The 19,673-nt window shown below is 38.0% G+C and overlaps 1 protein-coding gene across 3 annotated transcripts in view; it reads left to right on the plus strand.

The window, feature by feature from the left end:
- The first annotated feature begins 839 nt into the window (after window positions 1-839).
- The window catches only part of LOC127435387 (anoctamin-1-like), a 59,767-nt gene continuing 40,933 nt past the window's right edge, over window positions 840-19,673 (plus strand). For 2 of the 3 annotated variants that reach the window (XM_051688828.1, XM_051688829.1), the window contains exons 1-13: window positions 840-1,000; window positions 1,490-1,644; window positions 3,026-3,064; window positions 3,405-3,740; window positions 10,517-10,615; window positions 10,852-11,009; window positions 11,179-11,233; window positions 11,479-11,530; window positions 14,867-14,922; window positions 15,008-15,055; window positions 15,138-15,202; window positions 15,309-15,443; window positions 15,997-16,157. In XM_051688828.1, coding sequence (XP_051544788.1) covers window positions 970-1,000; window positions 1,490-1,644; window positions 3,026-3,064; window positions 3,405-3,740; window positions 10,517-10,615; window positions 10,852-11,009; window positions 11,179-11,233; window positions 11,479-11,530; window positions 14,867-14,922; window positions 15,008-15,055; window positions 15,138-15,202; window positions 15,309-15,443; window positions 15,997-16,157 — 1,390 coding nt within the window. In that variant the 5' untranslated portion in view covers window positions 840-969. Of the gene's footprint in view, window positions 1,001-1,489; window positions 1,645-2,812; window positions 3,065-3,404; window positions 3,741-10,516; window positions 10,616-10,851; window positions 11,010-11,178; window positions 11,234-11,478; window positions 11,531-14,866; window positions 14,923-15,007; window positions 15,056-15,137; window positions 15,203-15,308; window positions 15,444-15,996; window positions 16,158-19,673 lie in introns of those variants that run through there. The other variant, XM_051688830.1, reaches the window with a different exon arrangement.

A 19,673-nucleotide genomic window follows, 5' to 3' on the forward strand; every position in this document is an offset into this window, starting at 1 on the left:
TACACAAAGTTAAAGCATCCATGTTGGTTTAAACATTGGTCAATAAGAAACATTCAGCTATTGGTTGCACTCCATTTTTATTATTAAGACATAGCCTTGACTCGCATGCATAATGAAAAAGGGGCCCTTCATCTGTGCTTTGGAAGCCCCAAGGATCATTACTCCATTCTGGATGTGTATTATGCATAAAACTGCGTATTTTATATCATGAATTAAGACAAATGCATACATATATAGATTCAACTTCATGCCTTTACGGGGCAAATCCATCCCAACTGTAACCTCCAAAATCATATGTCTACAGAGGGCGTGAAATGAATGAGAGCATCAAGGCTGATTTAACGGGCATGCTATGAGGAGTTAAACGTGACATACTCCCCATTCTTGTTTCCCAGAAGAAATCAAGCAAATCGAGAGCAGTTGTGTGGGTGGGCTCGTGAGGGATATAAGTGTTGTTTCTGAATGGAGGAAATTCCTGTCTTCACTGATCAGAATGTGCAGGCTTTGTATATAGGCTACTGTATAGTGTAGAACCATCTGCAGCTTGGAAATATATAAAAAGCATGGTAATTGTGCATTCAAATGTATGTTTCACTTGGCTTCCGATGTTCTGTATAGGAAACAGCATTATATTAAAGGCTGTTGGGCCTATAATGTGCAACATGATTGCACTGAATAAGACAGACACACAGACAGACAGACAGCATGCTACTTTATCAATAAATTGCAACAGCAGCCATACATAATTACACAGTGCAGAATCCTCTCTCCTGGTGCACCGGTGTGGTCATAGTGGGCTTTATTCACCCGTGACAGAAGGTCCTGGAAATTAGTCAGAGTTTGGCACAATCATAAGCCCTCTCTCAACCAGTCATGGTATTAAATTAAGCCTGGCCAAAGCCTGGAGAGGATTTTACGCCGTCACCCGAAATCTTCCCATACCTGATTGCGCTTCAGCTCGCTGTCGACATGGCCGTGTATCGATCCCCTTCGTATGCTGGTAAGTCATCACAACCCCTTGTCCACAGATAATTGGCAACACACAGTCCGACAGTGTTTTAAAAACTCCAAACATGAGTTATGGAACGCACCCGAAGGCACCACGCGTTGACGGAACGGATGCGCTCTGCCCGGATAGGCTATCATGCTGTTGACAGCACAAAATTGAACTACAGTTAGCTTACCAGATTGTTTATGTATGAAAATGGAGAGCAAATGGATGAATACACGTCTAGAGGTGTTATTGAGTATTCAATAATTCATACGCCTATTGCGCATAGGTTAATTGTGTGATCAATGGGTTAAATCTGTAAGATTTTTAGTCTAAAATGGTCTTTTTAGACCACTTTTGAGGTCTTTTTTTGGGATGTAATTGCACCATTAATAATATATGTAGCATAACTGATTCTCAAAGTTAGATAAAAGTAAATATCAAATGGAGGTATGTTCATTTCTAGCCAATTAAAAGCTGACTGTTTCCTATCAACAGAGACGCGTAACTGTGTGGTGAATGGAGTCAGCAGAACTGCCTTGAGCGAGTCCTCCTCTATTTACAGTGATTTTAAGGAACTACCTGCAATTGACAGTGACTCCATCATCTGCACTCATGATCCATTTAACATAATCGAAGAGTCTTTGGATCATGTAAGTAGCCTGTTAAACCTGTCCATGTATACAGCAATTCATAGGCCTATTCAATCTTCATGTGTTGTGTGTTTGTAGATAAGGCTCTGACAAATATAACGGTTTTAAAAGCCTATAATAATACCTAAAATGCTATACGTTGAACATTCACTTAAAGTAAGCAGAGAACACACACCACTACTAAGGATAGGCCAACTTCATAGGGTGTATCAAAAGTACGAAGAAACGTAGCTTTAAGTAAATGAAGCCTATTTTCTGTGATTGAGATTTGTTTTCCATGACAGATATGCCCCAATATTACCATTTAATAAATAAGTAAAAATCTCATTCCCATTACTGTACTGAGGTGCGACAAAATAGCTATTTAAATTGAAGGAAATGTATCTATTATTATATAACTTTATTTATTTATTTATTTTTATTACGATATATGCATTTTAATTTCATAACAAAGTTCCATCAAATTTAACGGAGTAATCTTAAACAAAATAGAATAATAAAAAAAATAAAATAAAAAAAACCCCGAAATATTTAAAATGCTATCAGTTTAATTTAGTTATGAATTACACAGTTCAATCTGAATTGAAATTGAAATGCATAAATCTTAAAAAAAATAAAATAAAAAAAAAAGGTACATTTTTAAATGTGGCAGTGTTTTGTCTTTCATTTTTGCTTATTTAAAAACATTGTATGGCAGTATTTATTTTACTCTGGTACTGTAGCCTGTGTCAATAATGAGAATGCATTTCTCTTTATTATTACCATTTGACGCATTTAGGGACGCAGACGCATTTATGGTTATGAAAATTTGTCATGGAAATAATGTCATACATCTTAATGCTCCTATATATATATAGGTTAATTTTCTTTTTGCGAAATATAATTTCATGATTTTATTTTATTTCAGGGATTCATATATGGCTCAATATTACATATAAAAATAGATAGTAGATAAAGATCCATAGTGTAGTCCCAAAAACGGATGTGGTGTATTTGTTATGGCTCTTGAACCTGTTAGCAAATCCATCTTTACGCACGAATGCACGCCTCTCCGGCGTGTTAATGATGCGCACTGGCGCTTGGAGACATGCAGGTATCCCTCCAGGGACAATTAGAAAGAGACGAATGAGAAGTTTCTGTGGAGATGCGTTCTGTTGTGCGTGAACCAAATCTTTGCGCTTCCCAACCAACGGTGCCAAAATCAGACAGACGGATGGATTTCATGCTTTGAGAGATCGATGGATAAACATTGTGAAAGATGGATGCTGGTGTCTACGTAGGCTGGCACGAGAAACGGGCATGTCACCAGTAAAACAGACACTTTGCTGGAAACGCAGAGGAACTGTTGATGCTTCATCGAGTATTTGTGTTTTTCCTTCAGTGTGACAACATGCTTCAAACAAGTGACAACAAGGTACATGTAAGTATGCATTTGATTTTTCAAGAACTACTACCAACAACTGTTGCTATACTACTAGTTGTAATACACAGACAGGTTAGTATTAGATTTACAGCTAGTAAATTATAAAAAAGGATAATCCAGAGGTAGCAGGCATCAATGCAGTCTATTAGTTTCACACTTTCAATCTAAATTTAAGTGTATTGAGAGCAGCCAAATTAAGAAGCAATAGTCTGACCTACATCTGTCCTCACCATACCCCCCCACCCCCTCCACTTTTCTCCTGAGTTGAATTTGATATGCCCACACACTGCTGATGAACTGAGCCTGGGCACATTGTATTCTCCTCTCACCTGCACAGGTGGCCAATAACCTCATGGACATGGACCAGGACCCTCGCAAACGGCTGTGTTTCGCTGATGGGCGAAGAAAAGTGGACTATGTGCTGGTCTACCACTACCGAAAACGTTCCTCTGTCAGGGGGTCCCCTAGTCAACATAGACTGTCCATCATCTCCAATGGTAGTTATCCTTTAGGAGTGGAGGACAAAGACCTAGAGGGAGGGAAGGATGAACCCGCGGAGGTGGTGGTGAACATTGGACCAACAGACCCAGCCGATGGGGAGAAGATCATGATCCGAGAGGAGTTTGAGGGCAAATTAAAGGACGCAGGGCTGGAAATTGAGCGTGATAAAGAGGTGAGCGGAAGCTGAGCAGATCTTTTTTGAGCTTTTAGAGGAACATTTATGTTGTGCTTCTTTTAATGGTGTGTTATGATGCACATGGACTTGGCTTTTGGCACATGCATCCAATTGGGATTGTTGATCCTTGTATGCTCCATATCTGTTTCAGATTGTACTCGAAGCCGACACTTTAGATCAGATGATTGGAGCTCTGTCAAAAACAATACCAATCATGACCTTAAAGAGTGATTGTTGTTACCCTTAACCAAGGAGTCTTAGGAAAGAAGGATTGTGATAGTGGTTTTGTAATGATTATTTAATTTCTCTTTGCAGTTCAGGGTTGATTTCTTATTTATATCTATGTGTCACTGTATCAAAGTTGATGATACGTGTATGTTTGGGGCTACTCTTCTCTCTGTGATCCAGGACTCTTTTCATGTTCTACTACGCAGCATTGTTTTGGAAAGACTTACCGTTTCACAGGGCATCAAACCAACTTGGGAATTATCCAAGTATCATTGTTTTCTTATGTAAGCCATTACTCTTAAAGATGGCCCATTATGAAGTAATTTGAGGGTATTTGTCTAGTATTATTAATGGTCCCAAATGAACCCTTCTTCATCTGTTGCTAGTGATCTTGTTTTTATCTTCTGTCTGGGGAATCAGGTGAACTCTCTTAGTTCTTAAAGCTAACTGACATTCACTCCTGTCTTATCAAAAACGTTCTTTATGCAACTGGTTTTGCTTCGGGACCATGATTTTACATTGAACATCAAGTGACGACCCAAACACAGTACCAAAATTGTTTATTGTACAAAAGTACCAAAAATTTCCTCAAAATCAAACATGAAATGTATTTCTCAACAGGATGCAAAATTATTAACATAGGCTGTTTTGTAAATACACAACAGCAGAAGTGTGATTTACAAGCCTAACACATGGAACAAATACTGGGCAGAATGTTGTATCTGTATTAGCCATGTTACCAAGTGACAGATCCATTCATGCCAAAATATTTTGAGTTTTGATTTGATGTACAGCCTTTGACAAAGGGACGTTTTTTTTTTTCCTTACTTTTAAAAGTTGATGAGCATATTTGTTTTGCTAGCCTAATTATGTAAAATTATATGGTTGCACTTTTAATTGTATTTGGCATTGTTTAGTATTAGAACAGACCTGTGACATATTTTTGGTCTCATGACAACTCGTAGTAATTGTACACAATGGTGAAATTAAAAGATATTAAAATTTATGACTTTTATTTGTATAGCATCAGATTTTAGCTAGCCTCATTCCAACATTTTATTTTAAGAAAACATCAGAACAAATCTGGTTACTCATTCTATATTTATATATGCTGTACAAAAAAACGGATGTATGTCAATAACCTGCAATACAATTCCCTCTTCTCGTTCCAAACCCTGATGTTTACTTTCTTCAGTGGTACACAAAAGTTATTTTCCTATTGAAATGATTGTTGGGTTAAGTGTTTTGGTAAGGGGTTAGACTTTATGGTTAGGTTTAGAATTTGGTTAAGGGGTTAAACTTCCTTTGTTTGCATGTTTTTTTTTTGCACTGAGTATCTGTAGTGTGATTAGAATCTAACACTTGAGTTGTGAAGCCAAGTAAGATTATCAGGCTGTTAATAGTAGTGATTGTCTACTCTCATGAGGAGCTGAGAATCGGCCTTTGACAGCACACAGAGTTAACTGTACCCTAGCTTGGACAGGAGAAAACCTCTGCTCTAAATTTAACTGTTTACTAGTTGTCTATTTGGCATTGCTGTAAATGATAGACTCCCCCTTTTTTAAGACTGACCTTTTTTAATATCATTGAGTTTAATGATTGGAGTTATTACAGTTCGATAGATGTTCTCTGCAGCATCCTTTCCCCTGTGGGAAACCTAGTAAGGTGGCAAGATGCACTTGTACTGACAAGTTTTGTAAAACTCGCCTTTTCTATAATCATCATCATTAAAAAAAAAAAAAAGACGTTCAAATCATCTTCTGTCTTGTCTGATCACCAATGCATAGCTGATATTTTTTAAATCGTACTCATAAGCCATTGGTGTCATTACATAATCTTTTGCCCCAGGCTGAACTTTTGAGGTGTGCTCTGTGACTGCTACAAATACCTGTGATCAGGCTCTCTGAATTATTCAGCTGTTAAGTGAAGTTTGATTGCAGACAGACTGAACAGGGACACGGAGTCAAGTCACACCTTCAAAGCTTTTCTCACCTGGCAGTCTTCACAGTCTTATCTCAGCACATTGTTACAGTTTACGGTCACCCTGATGGATGCGCAGTCTCGGATAACTTCGGTAGTGTTCAGCTTTTGTGGAAAAGGCTTGGCCTCATGTTGGTGTCTTATGCCTGAGCTGCTAAGTGGATTGACTTTATAGGGAGTGAAGTTTTGTTTTGAATATATTGAATGCTCAAGGGGATGCTCTATGCAGCTGGCATCATGTTCCAGTGGCAGTGCTAGCCATGTTTGTTTGTCTTAACAGCTCCAGTCTGATGGATAACATTGCTTTTCTATTGAGATAATAAAAATAAAAATAAAACCATTGGGAATATAAGTCCTACAGTTTATGGTGATTTAGCATTATTTTGCACAGTTTAGCATCAATGACATGAGTTTTTATTATTAATATTTGAAACACTTTTCTCCACCAAATCAACAAGTCATGTTGTGTAACCAACAAACCCTTTAGACCCTCACCCTGTGTATGAAGTAAAAAAAAACAAAAAACAATATATATATATATATATATATATATATATATAAAATACATTTTGACATTTTTATGAAAATGTACATTTTGTTCAGGTCCAATGGAGTAACCTTAAGAAAACTTCATATTTATGACTCAAAATTTCAGGATATTTGGAAAAAAATAAATAAATAAAAAGATTGTGTACACTAACATGTATTGAAGAAGCAATACAAAAAAAAAAAAAAAAAAAGTAAAATGTAGAAGCAAGGAAAGTATTTTAATACCTTAATTGATGGTTACACCACTTGACATTTTTTAAATCATACAATTTTTGTGAGAAAATTCTTTTCAAAAATGTATTAAACCAACATGGACACATAGTGAATTTATTCGAACTTGATTTCTAATTTTTATGACCTCGGACAACCTTATTTGTCAGCAAACCTTTAACTAGTGTCTAGTTCTCCTCCTATTCATTTTAACAGTATGTTTCCTGGGAATTGAATCCACAACCATGGCATTGTAAGTGCCATGCTCTACAATGGAAAGAACACCTTTTTTCCAAAAAAGGTGGGAAAATGTGTGCATGGTTTGTATAGACATTTTGTGGAAAGGAGTGATTAAAAAGTCAGTATGTTATGAGCATCACTGCTGTCAGTAACAACATCTGAATCATCATCACTTTTCAGGGCGTGAGCCTGAATCCTGATCTTAATCTTGGGATCGCTGCCACACCGAGAGCTCTTTTTCTCAGCTCTGTGCTTCACTTAATTATGCCAAATGTCAAATACAGGGTTCATCCTGCCATGAGGAGCCGTTTCCGTTCAGGGGTCTCAAATGCCCCTCAAATGTCAGTCGCAGTCGATTTCAGTAGCAATGCCTCCCGCTCAGACTGTGCTCAAATCGACCTAATTGCCTTACCCTGCTGAGATGAAGTACTAATTGGAATATCTTAGCCTAATTAACCTTTTTAGATCCATAAGTTATTTTTATCTCTCCTTTGTGAGTGTGCGTGTGTGTGTGTGTGTGTGGAGGGAGCAGAGAGAAAAGCACCCAGAATGTTGGAACGCAGGAGATGTCCTCTGGTTTCCATCATCTCTATATGTCTCATCACTCTCATCTCTGTCTCTTTTTTTTTAGTTTCATCCCCCTTTCTTTACACTGCTTCTCTAGATGGCCTTGCTGACCACTGTCAGACAGATACAGTTACTGTCATCTCTCTATGGGCTGGACTGAGCTTCAGTGTTCAGTTTCATGGCTACAACTTTCAAAACGAGATCATTTTCATACCCCCCAAGTTTATGTAATATATATAGTCCCTGTTTAGGGACTCTCTGATGGGCTTGATGACAATCTGCCACTCTTTAGACATCGATACTGTCTTAATATTCTTGTTTTTTTGAAACCTAGTGTTTATGGGCAGAATTTGTGGCAGTGTTTATAAACAAAAACAAACGTTTAAATTACAGTAATGCACTTATAATGGAAGCCTAGCATTGAGTATAAAGGTTTAAAATATGCAAGTACAATCATAACACATACATTAAATGCGTTAGCATGAGACTGGTGTGATATAATCTAGAATAGTCCCACCTCAAAAGGATGATTTAAGCAAGTGATTCTCAACTGGTGGGTCACAACTCCAAAATAAGTTGCAGTTTGTTCTGACAGTGCTAAATGCAAATAATAAAATGCAACTTATCATATATTTGTGTATAGTTAGGACTGCAGAATAAATGGGCTTATCATTTATAGAAAGTGAGGATAAAACAATTGCCATATTACTATTGTGGTTGGTGTCAAAGTTTGTGCGTCCAATCAAACTGCATTATTTTGGCATAAATGTATCTGTCAATTGGTAATTCTTAGAGATAAGATGCAGTTTTCCCATCAATAAACCTGTATATACAGATGGGTCTAAGATGGACAGTCGTGTGTCTGCAGCAATAGTGTTTGGACAACAACACCTAAGCATCCGTATTCTAGGACAAAGCTCAGTTTTTACAGCTGAGGCCCATGCATTGCTCTTAGCTCTAGAACAGATAGAGAGTGCACAAAAAAGGAACTTTTTAATTTGCACAGACTCATAATCTTGCCAACCGCTTGAATCTATAAACATGGAACACCCTATACTTGTAAGCATAATAGATAAAAAAGATTTTTTTACAGAGACAAAATTTTAACAATTTTCTGTTGGGTACCAGGCCATATTGGACTGCCAGGTAATGAACAGGTAGACATTGATGCTAAGGAAGCCCTCAAGTTGAGAATTACAGAATGTCAAATCCCACCATCAGATCTCAAACCCATAATAAACTTATATATATAAAAAAGTGGCATTTGAAGTCAACCCTTTTATAAAAGAAAGATGCTTCCCTTTTTCCCTTTTGAATTTAGACATGATCAAACTGTATACCCAAGGTGTCGCATTGGTCATCCAAGACTTACACATGTGTTCTTATTGAAAGGTACCACCAACATATGATTTCTATAGGATACCATTGACTATTAAGCACTGGACTGCCCTGCTTTCAATAACACTAGACAATGGTACTATTCAAAAAATTATTTATTGGATGTGTTCAAAAAGGCTGGGAAGTGGGTTTGACATACAATTTCAAATTAAAGATCTTATATAGTTTTTGTTGTAAAATTTTTTGGTTTGTCTTTTTTGCTTAAACTACTTTGATCTTGCCATGAAAATAGCCATTGATGCTGAAATGGCATTAAAAGAATAATAAATAAATAAATATCTGTCAATTGGTAGAAGCTAGCCAAATTAGGCAGGTGTCAGCATAGATATCTTGTTACATTTGTGTTTACTTTTTATGATAAACTATTTTGTTCTCTTTGTGGGTCGCCCTTGATATAAAATATGGATCCTGAAGCTGAGCCAGCTTCACTGGAAGTCCAGGTTCTTGCTAGGCTTCCAATGTTAGTGTATTACTGTTGTTTTGTTTCCCATTAGTTTTGGGGTGTTTCTTCAACTTTGGGCACTTTCATGCCCCAGGGTTTGATTTTTTTTTAAAAATGTATTTTATTTTTTAAATGAACCGATTTAAACTTTTTTTTTGTTTGTTATATGAAAGTCTAATAACTGATTTAGAAACTTTTGACCATGCCTTCATTTATTTTAGGTACTTTTTTAAATGACTTATTAATAGATTTTTACTTTTTTAGCCTTTTCCCATACATTACATGTTTAAAACTATGATAATGTAAACAGAGTGAAATAAACATAAACCATTTAAATATCTATTGTGTGAAAATTTTTATCAATTAAAAAAAAAAAAAAAATACTACTGTCCCAGAATTTTGCGTCATTTCCACCTTGAAATTTTTTTTTTGCTCCTTATAAAGTTTTTCCAATAGTAAGTGTACTTGTTAACCAAGTCAACAAAAGTGTCGGTGATTAGCATTCTTTAGATGAAATATGAGACAAGTGGTATTCGAAGAAAACAACAAAAATTCAAGATAAATATTACTTATGAGCTGAGTATTTTTATTGGGCGTCATTTCCAATCAAGCTTAAATTTTGCCAAATGAGGCAAATAGTGTACAAATATTATTTAATTGTGTGTTTTTAGGGTATATCAAATGTAATCTATGAAAGTAGCCTTAGCAAGATAAAAGAATCAGCCATTTTATTTACAAAATGTTAAAAAAATGTATTTCCATCACTGTTACTTTCACCACAGAATTCTATTAAACACAGTACAGAATTTGAGATGTGGTGAAAATGACACTGTAGTGGACATGATAAACAAATAAAAAGATTATTGAGAGTGTGAAAAAAAAAATTATTTCTTGAAATCAACAGTTGAAGAAACACCCTTTTACACACTGAGACAAGAAAATAACCTTTTTTAAGCATGCTTTTTAATCTTACTGATTTGAAATATGGGCGGTGAGAACTTTTATCTTGTCTTAAGTGGCCTTAATTAAGTATGTCTCTTGCTTTTGATTGTAATATTGATAAGGTGACAGGTAGCATTATTTAAGCTTCTCTGACTGTAACTATAGCTGTGCAGGATATTGACTTCTGAAGACCTTTCTCTTAAATTCTTTCCCCCAGAACAAGGACCATGGTCACGCCTTCATCCGACTTCATGCGCCTTGGCATGTGTTGAGTAGAGAAGCAGAGTTTCTCAAGATCAAGGTGCCCACCAAGAAGGTGAGATACTGCAGGCTTTACAGAGCCCTCTGTTAGTCTCAAGACCTGACCTTGGGATATCCTTGTGTGCTTTCTCCACAACCCCTCAGAAGTCCCTGCATGCATTACTTAGGGTGTCTGTGATGTATTTAAGGGAGAGAGGGAAATGTACAATGCTATTTGTTGGTTGTATTTGTTGTGCTAATGTCCCTTTTGCTTATTATTTTAAAAAATCGGGTATTGTGTCTCTTAATCAGAGTTACGAGTTAAGAGAAGATAAAGGTCTGGCTGCCACCGTGAATGAAGTGTGGAGGAAGATAAATCAACCGTTTCAACCAAATGTCCCCCACCAGGAGCAAGAGCATAGCCGGACCAAGTTCCTCTCACACTGCTTCTCCCGGGACAAGCTCCACCTGTGAGAATATCACTTGGTTGGGGTATTTGGGATTAAATGTCACCAAGGGCCACTTGGGATTTCCTGCATCACTGTTCTTAGAGGATTGAAGAAGACTTGTTTGATTGATTGCCAAAAGATTCTTTGTAACTACTGTTTATGACTCATGAGATTTTGGCTTTATTTTTAGGTACAACATAAACTCAAAGGACACGTTCTTCGACAATGCTACAAGGAGCCGAATAGTGAGTGTGTTTTGCTTTGTCATGAAGGTGGTTTTGTTCATCTGGCCAGGTACAATGTGATACTTGAGCAGAGAACACGGTATACATGAGGGAACAAAAGTTATTTGCTACCAGCAGGAGATTGCCGTCTCTAGGCGATGCTCTAGGAAACCAGTTCCTCCGAGAGGTTTCCAGGAACAATTTTCAGGTTTATTGTTTGCTTGTATCTCTCTCACTCTTCCTCTCTCTCTTTCTTTCTCTCCTAGGTGTATGAAATCCTCAGGAGAACAGCCTGCACACGGACCTGCCAAACCATGGGTTAGTAATGCGTTAATCCATATCCAAAGAGTAGCGTTGAGGGAATCTTGAGGATAGTCAAGCCCAGAATAGCCGCGTTATAAAACAAGGTATTAAAATAAAGAAAAAGATACAAAACAGAAAAGGAAATACAACAGTGAAACTATTAATAACACTAATCAGTATCAAAACTCTTTTGGACCAAATTCCACAGATTAAAAATGTGTTTTAAGCTGTGATTTAAAACTGTATAAAGAAGGGGCAGTTCTTATGTACAAGGGCAAGCTGTTCCAAAGTTTTGGGTCAGGTACTGCAAAAGCCCAGTCACCCCTTAGTTTTAACCTGGACCTGGGTACAGTTAAAGTTATCTCTTCAGTGGAACTAAGACAATGAGGGCTTGTGTATATGCAGGATGCTGGAGAGGTTGGGTGGGGCCAACCCATTCAGTGATTTAAAAACAAACATTAAGAGCTTAAAATCGATTCTCTAGTAGACCGGCAGCTGGCATTTACCATTTAACAATGAAGAGAGACCAAAATGTGGGAAATATGATCCCGCTTGCGTGTACCCATCAAAAGCCTAGCAGCAGTATTCTGAACCATTTGCAAACGAGACAATGATGACTGGCTGATTCCTATGTAAAGAGAATTACAGTAGTCCAGTCGTGTGGAAACAAAGGCGTGAATCACTTTTTCAAAATCAATAAAAGAAAGCGAAGGCTTAGCTTTGGCCAGTAATCTCGAGTGAAAAAAGCTAGATTTGACAACTGAATTAATCTGTTATCAAACAGTACACCTAGGTTATTTTTGTAAAACAGTACACTGGTTTACAAAAAGGGGCCAAAGGGCCCAGATTTGAGGATTCCAAGCCCCCAAAACAATCTCAGTTTAACTTCCATTGAGATTTAGAAAGTTCATAGACATCCAAGCTTTAATATCATCCAAACAGACCAGTAAGGATTCTAAAGCACTCTTCAGATTTTTTTCTCAGTGGCAGATACATTTGTGTGTCGTCTGCATAACAATGAAAAGAGATGGCATGTTTATTAAAAATGGACCCTAATGGCTGCATATACAGCAAAAACAAAATGGGACCAAGAATGGACCCTTGGGGAACCCCACAGGTAAGAGGGGCTGAAGAGGATGATACTTGACCTAGGTTAATTCAAAAACTTCTATTGGACAAATAAGACTTAAACCATTCAAGAGCAGTTCCTTGGATACCCACTGACTGCTCGAGACGGGAGATAAAGATACCATGATCTATGGTATCAAATGCTGCACTGAGGTCCAATAACACAAGTATCACAGAGACTCCAGAATCAACAGATAATATCATTAAGAACATTTAAAAGTGCAGACTCTGTGCAGTTATGTGCTCTAAACCCAGACTGAAAAACTTCAAAAACAGCATTTGTATCCAAAAAACTCTGCAATTGACTGAGAACAACTTTCTCCACAACTGTGAAAGAAAAGGCAGTTTAGAAATCAGTCTAAAATGTGTGTAAACTGTTGGGTCCATGTTTGTTTTTTGTTTTTTTAGAAGAGGCTATACTACTGCATGTTTAAATTATGCCAGCACAGACCCTGTTAGAAGACAACTTTTAATTATAGTCAAAATACTAGGCCCAGTAGTATCAAAAACTTGTTTGAGAAACCTAGATGGAATAATGTCATATGGACAGTTTGAAGGTTTCAAATGGTCAACTATTTGTGCTAGAAAAGAAATAGAAACAGACTCAAACTGATTAAAAGCAACAGGACATATAAAAGGTACAGAGGTATTATGGGCTGGAGTTAAGATAAGCAATCTAATATCAGTAATCTTATTAACAAAAAAGCTAAGAAAATGTTCACAGGTATCTGAAGACACATCGAGACAGGCAGTATCAATGGGATTAATAACAGCATTTATAGTGTTAAATAAAACTCTGGGCCTAGGACAGTTTTTAGCAATTATGTCTGAAAAATACTTTGTCTTGACTTCTTTAACTGTTTCTGGTAATTTGACAAAGAATCCCTTAAAATTTCATAAGACACCTGGAGCCTGTCTTCCATTTATGCTCCGCTCTCCTGCAAGCCTGTTTAAGATCACGACTAACTTCATTCAACCAAGGCTTCGATTTGGGTTTATCATGCTTAACCTTAAAAAGAGCAACAGAATTTAAAATAGTGGAACAAGAGGAGTTAAATGGAGTGAGCAGAGCCTCTGCACTCATGTGAGAAGGGGGGCTTTCAAGTGTGAAAGAGGTTGAAGCTTTTTTAGATGAAATTGCAAAATGCTCAGTGGTTGCAAGGTTTATATCGTGAGACAAGCGAGCAGGGGTTTACTTTTTTCATAAGGGAAGGAGACACCAAAAATAACAGGCTTATGGTCTGAAAAAACTGCATTGCATATTTTAGTAAAACAGAAAGACAGACAGACATTCTTAACAGATCAATGGAGACTGGAGAATCGTCAGTAGACAAAATCAGGGCTCTTAATATTTGGGCTGATGAAAATGTGCGACAACATAAGTATATTGCCGCCGAAGTTGTGTATCCAGCGCATAATGGTAAACGTTCGGGAAAAAGTCAAAAGAAATTGTGGTCAGTGTACAAACCTGTGTTCATTTTGAGGGCTTGGATGGGGAGGTAGTGTTACGTTGGGCAGGTTTAAGGGCAACATTGTGGGGCTATTGGCCCGATGGTGAGAATGCAGATCGATTTTTGTCTCGTGGCTCGAGGTCCGAGGCTGTTGGCCCCGGCTGAGCAGTTGATAGCCCTGGCTCGCACTGGCCCGATGGTGGAAAATCGGCTAGCTTTGGATGGGGGCATAGTGCAGCTCAAGCCCATGCAATATGCTCTCTTGGACTGTTCCACCATGCAGATGGACTGCCAGGGGCTACTGGGAGATAGAGGCTATCTAGCAGAAGGGATTTTTTATTTCTCTCCCTTCGTACCCCTCCCTTTCCCATCTCTCTTTTTCTTTCCGTCTCTCATACTTTTGCTCATTAAATTGGGTCAAAAAGTTCTGGGATTGGGATCCGAATTGAAGCCGGGTCCATTGAGGAGGGAAGGAGGAGGGGTGGTTGGGGGGTGCTGATGGGTAGTATAGGTCTTTCCAGCTTGTTGCTGGGGAGCTACTTTATTAAATGAGGGCTAATCACTAGAACGTACATGTCGTTCCTTTGAGGACTGATTAATTACTTTGATTAAAGCCTGTGTTCCACATGTCAGCTGTCTTCCGCCTTGAGGACTCAGGCTTTCGGTTTTCCAAAAGCAAAGAAGTTGGGTCACTGTAAAGTAATAGCAGTCAATCATTATTCCCAAATGTGATGTTGAGTATTTTAAGGTGCTCTCTTTTTTTGCCTTCCAGGTATCACCACGCTAATAGCTAATGGAGTTTATGATTCAGCTTTCCCGTTGCATGATGTAAGTTGTTTTTCTAGATTCCTTTACCTCTCCTTTCTTTTCTGATCCAAATACCTGTCAACTTACCTGTGTTGTGTGATTACAGGGAGACTTTCGGCCCACTGGGCAAGCCGATGGAAAGAATGACAGACAGGTACGTTGCTATTGTGTTTCCGTTTGCTTAATATTATTATAAGGTAGTGTTTGGTTACATTCAGTATTTTTAATTGTTTCAGTTGTTACATGATGAATGGGCAAGATATGGTGCTTTTTACAAGTATCAGCCTGTTGATCTTATCAGGTAAACCTAATCACTGTAACACATTGTATTCATTTGATTAACTGCAATATTCCGTACACACCTAGACACTTTCATGTTTTTCTTGTATTATAACCTTTTACTTCAGGAAGTACTTTGGGGAGAAGATTGGTCTCTACTTTGCCTGGCTTGGTCTCTATACTCAGCTGCTGATCCCTGCATCTGTGGTGGGCATCATTGTGTTTTTCTATGGCTGGGCAACTGTGGAAACGAACATACCCAGGTATGTACCACTGATGCCTGCAGAGGGAACTATTGTGAGTGGGCAAAGGAAAGCTGCCAGGTTGAAACTAGTACTAGACTGTGATTAGCAGGATTGGGCAAGATTCAAAATTTTAGACTTGGCTCCCATTCATGAGTTGGAATTGGAGTAGAACTGGCCACACCCCATTGAATTTGAATTTGAATTGCAATTCAAAGAAATTCAACAAGGTGACAACATAGGAAGTTTTGCGATCTAAAAATGCAATCAACATAAGTTGTAACTGAAAACATCCCAGAGGAAACACAGGGGAATTCTGTGTCTTTATTGAGTGAATGGTTTGCCAGTCCATTTTATTTTTGAGACTGCAATGAGACCTTTCTGTCCACTGCGGTAACTGTTTTCTAGCGTTGCAAGATAAAATAGTGTTGCATTTTTAATTGATACTTTAGACATGGGGGAACGTTGATGGATAAACATGCTGCACCATATCAGGGGTATAATTTATTAATTCTGTTGGACTGTGGCACAGCCCTGTCTGAGTATGTGTGCGTGTTTTGTGTGTTTCTGCCAGCCAGGAGATGTGTGACGAAGATCAGAACTTCACCATGTGTCCCCTCTGTGATCGGTCATGTGACTACTGGCATCTGAGCACAGCGTGTGGCACAGCGCGTGCCAGCCATCTCTTTGACAACCCTGCCACCGTGTTCTTTGCCATCTTCATGTCCCTCTGGGGTACGGCCTGAAAAGCCCTCACATTTCATTATTTTGCTCAGCTTTGCCTTATTTAAATGTAGCCAAGCGATAGATAGATGGAAGCAATAGTCCAATTCTTTTCACATACACAAGCAGTGAAAATGGAATGAATTTCTTTACAAAACTATTATAATTATCATTATTTTGTAATGGATGACCAGCCGACAAGTGTCCAACATACATGAGAACTCCTTCAATACTGTTTAAAAAGCATATCAGAATGCTCCTCATGAAAATAGTTGAGAGAAGATGTGGAGAGCTGTAATCAAGTGTGACTACTTTGAAGATTCTAAAATAATAGTTTTGGTTTGTTTAACATTTCTGCGCTACATAATTGCCATTCTTCCATTTGTGTTATTTCATAGTGTTTATGACTATGATTATCACAACTTGGTCTCATAGAATCATGCTACTATACTTATATTTTTGCTAAAAGATTTTTATGTGGCTTGTTGTACGTATTGCGGCAGTTTCCTGGTGAAATAAACATTAGAGGCACTTTTACTACCTTTCACAAATCACAAATAAAACAGCAGATTATCAGTTCTTAAACACTTTTCGCCCCGTTATTGATCTCATGACATCAAAGCAATTTTACTATAGTGCATGACTTGTAAGGCATGGTGTTGGCATTGTGGGCTAAAGCACTGAACTGAATCAGAAGGTTGCTGGTTTGATCCCCACAGCCACCACCATTGTGTCCTTGAGCAAGGCACTTAACTCCAGGTTGCTCCAGGGGGATTGTCCCTGTAATAAGTGCACTGTAAGTCGTGTTGGATAAAAGCGTTTGCCAAATGCATAAATATAAATGTAAGGCAATACACTTTAACATTTGCATTTCATAACCAACTACATTTACAGGTTTGTTCGAGTCGGTCTAATTGCCCGGGAGCGCAACTGAAAGAGCATTGCACTTGCAAATGCATAGGACTGGAGTACGAGTCCAGAAGAGCATGCAAGTCGAAACATGAGTCAAAAGTGTCATAGCACCACCACAAAATGACATGGTTGCTTCAGCAATGTCGTTTTTCATCTTGCATTTGCTTTTATGACACTAACGGTAAGGTTTAGTCAGTGGCTTCATCTTGCTACAATCACCAAACCCCCCCCCCCCCCCCCCAACCGGTCAACAACTTTGGAGGCGTCTTGAAGCGGGTTTCGCCCAGGGCGCCATACAAGCTAGAACCGCTACTGGGTTTAGTTTTAAGGTTTAAGGTAGGGAGGTAGATTATGTTTGTTTAAAATTTGATAGAGCATTAACCTGAACCTTTAAACTGTTTGGGAGAAAATGTAACTAGAAATTTCGATTTCTAGTTCATTAGAAAATTAGAAATGTAAGCACCACACAGAGGACATTACACCTCGAAATTGCCGCAATACATGTCTTGAACCACATGAATTTGCAAAAATGTCTGCACAAGACACATCAGACTGGATTAATCTAAAATGTAGAAAGTAGTACCAATAATAATAAAGAATGAGTAGGTGTCCAAACTTTTAATGGTATTGTATGTTTAGATACTACCCACTTTAGTACAATACAATATTTACTCTATTTACTTGCAGTGCTGGTCCATACATGTTATTCTCTAGACTGTTGAACATGAGAGCAGCTCGAGCAGGGGTAGCATTAATGAGCAGAAGTGCTGCGGTCTCCATAGTGATGGAGATAAAGAGTTGTTGAATGGCCAGAGAGTAATATTACCTCTTCCTCTCACTGTCCCTGTCTCTGGGCCTGGCTGATAGTGGCATTGTGAAGCCAATCAGTCCCTGACACTGCCCTGTCTTTCACACCTGTGTGGGGTAGCAGAAGCTATACATTAGTACTAATAAAGAGACCTCCAGCGGAGTGCAGAGAGAATGTATCTGTTTGTATGTAGGTATTAAGATATCATATATTAATTAGTCATCCAATGACATTGTCTATGTCTTTTCTCTTTGGCCTTATGAGGATTCAAAGGAATAGTTCGCACAAAAATGAAAATTCTGTCATGAATAATGACTTTAATTTCAGTCTGTTCCTGTCATAAAGCAGTCGTGTGGACTTCTCCGTCATTTTTATTACGAATGTAGATTTAACTTGTTAATTCAGTGCAAATAACAATAAAAAAAAATAAAAAAATAAGTGCAATTATTCATGCCTACGTAATTGTCTAACCAACAAAGCAATTCAATTTCAAGTCTTTTAATTATCTGAATTATTATTATACATTATATTTATAATTATTTTGATTTATTATATATTTACTTATCTTTTGGGGGCCTTTTTCAGCAAATATTGATATGAGATTAATTTTGATTAATTCTATGAATCCGCATATAATGTAATTTGATTTAAAAATTGTGATTGATTTGAAAGCCCTAGTTTTTATACTTTTTGGAGCATTACAGCCCTTGGTCACTATATGCTTTGTATGTAAAAGAGCAGCGTAAACATTCTGCCTAACAACACCTTTTGTTTTCCACTAAAGAAAGTAAGTCATATGGGTTTGAATCAACATGAGGGACAGAATTTTCATTTGTGGGTGAACTAACCATTTAAGGGTTTTGTAGATGTGATTTGTCCTATACAGGTGCATCTCAATAAATTAGAATGTCGTGGAAAAGTTCATTTATTTCAGTAATTCAACTCAAATTGTGAAACTTGTGTATTAAATAAATTCAATGCACACAGACTGAAGTAGTTTAAGTCTTTGGTTCTTTTAATTGTGATGATTTTGGCTCACATTTAACAAAAACCCACCAATTCACTATCTCAAAAAATTAGAATATGGTGACATGCCAATCAGCTAATCAACTCAAAACACCTGCAAAGGTTTCCTGAGCCTTCAAAATGGTCTCTCAGTTTGGTTCACTAGGTTACACAATCATGGGGAAGACTGCTGATCTGACAGTTGTCCAGAAGACAATCATTGACACCCTTCACAAGGAGGGTAAGCCACAAACATTCATTGCCAAAGAAGCTGGCTGTTCACAGAGTGCTGTATCCAAGCATGTTAACAGAAAGTTGAGTGGAAGGAAAAAGTGTGGAAGAAAAAGATGCACAATCAACCAAGAGAACCACAGCCTTATGATTGTCAAGCAAAATCGATTCAAGAATTTGGGTGAACTTCACAAGGAATGGACTGAGGCTGGGGTCAAGGTATCAAGAGCCACCACACACAGACATGTCAAGGAATTTGGCTACAGTTGTCGTATTCCTCTTGTTAAGCCACTCCTGAACCACAGACAACGTCAGAGGCGTCTTACCTGGGCTAAGGAGAAGAAGAACTGGACTGTTGCCCAGTGTTCCAAAGTCCTCTTTTCAGATGAGAGCAAGTTTTGTATTTCATTTGGAAACCAAGGTCCTAGAGTCTGGAGGAAGGGTGGAGAAGCTCATAGCCCAAGTTGCTTGAAGTCCAGTGTTACGTTTCCACAGTCTGTGATGATTTGTGGTGCAATGTCATCTGCTGGTGTTGGTCCATTGTGTTTTTTGAAAACCAAAGTCACTGCACC

This window comes from Myxocyprinus asiaticus, chromosome 45, assembly GCF_019703515.2.
Source record: "Myxocyprinus asiaticus isolate MX2 ecotype Aquarium Trade chromosome 45, UBuf_Myxa_2, whole genome shotgun sequence".
NCBI lineage: Eukaryota > Metazoa > Chordata > Actinopteri > Cypriniformes > Catostomidae > Myxocyprinus > Myxocyprinus asiaticus.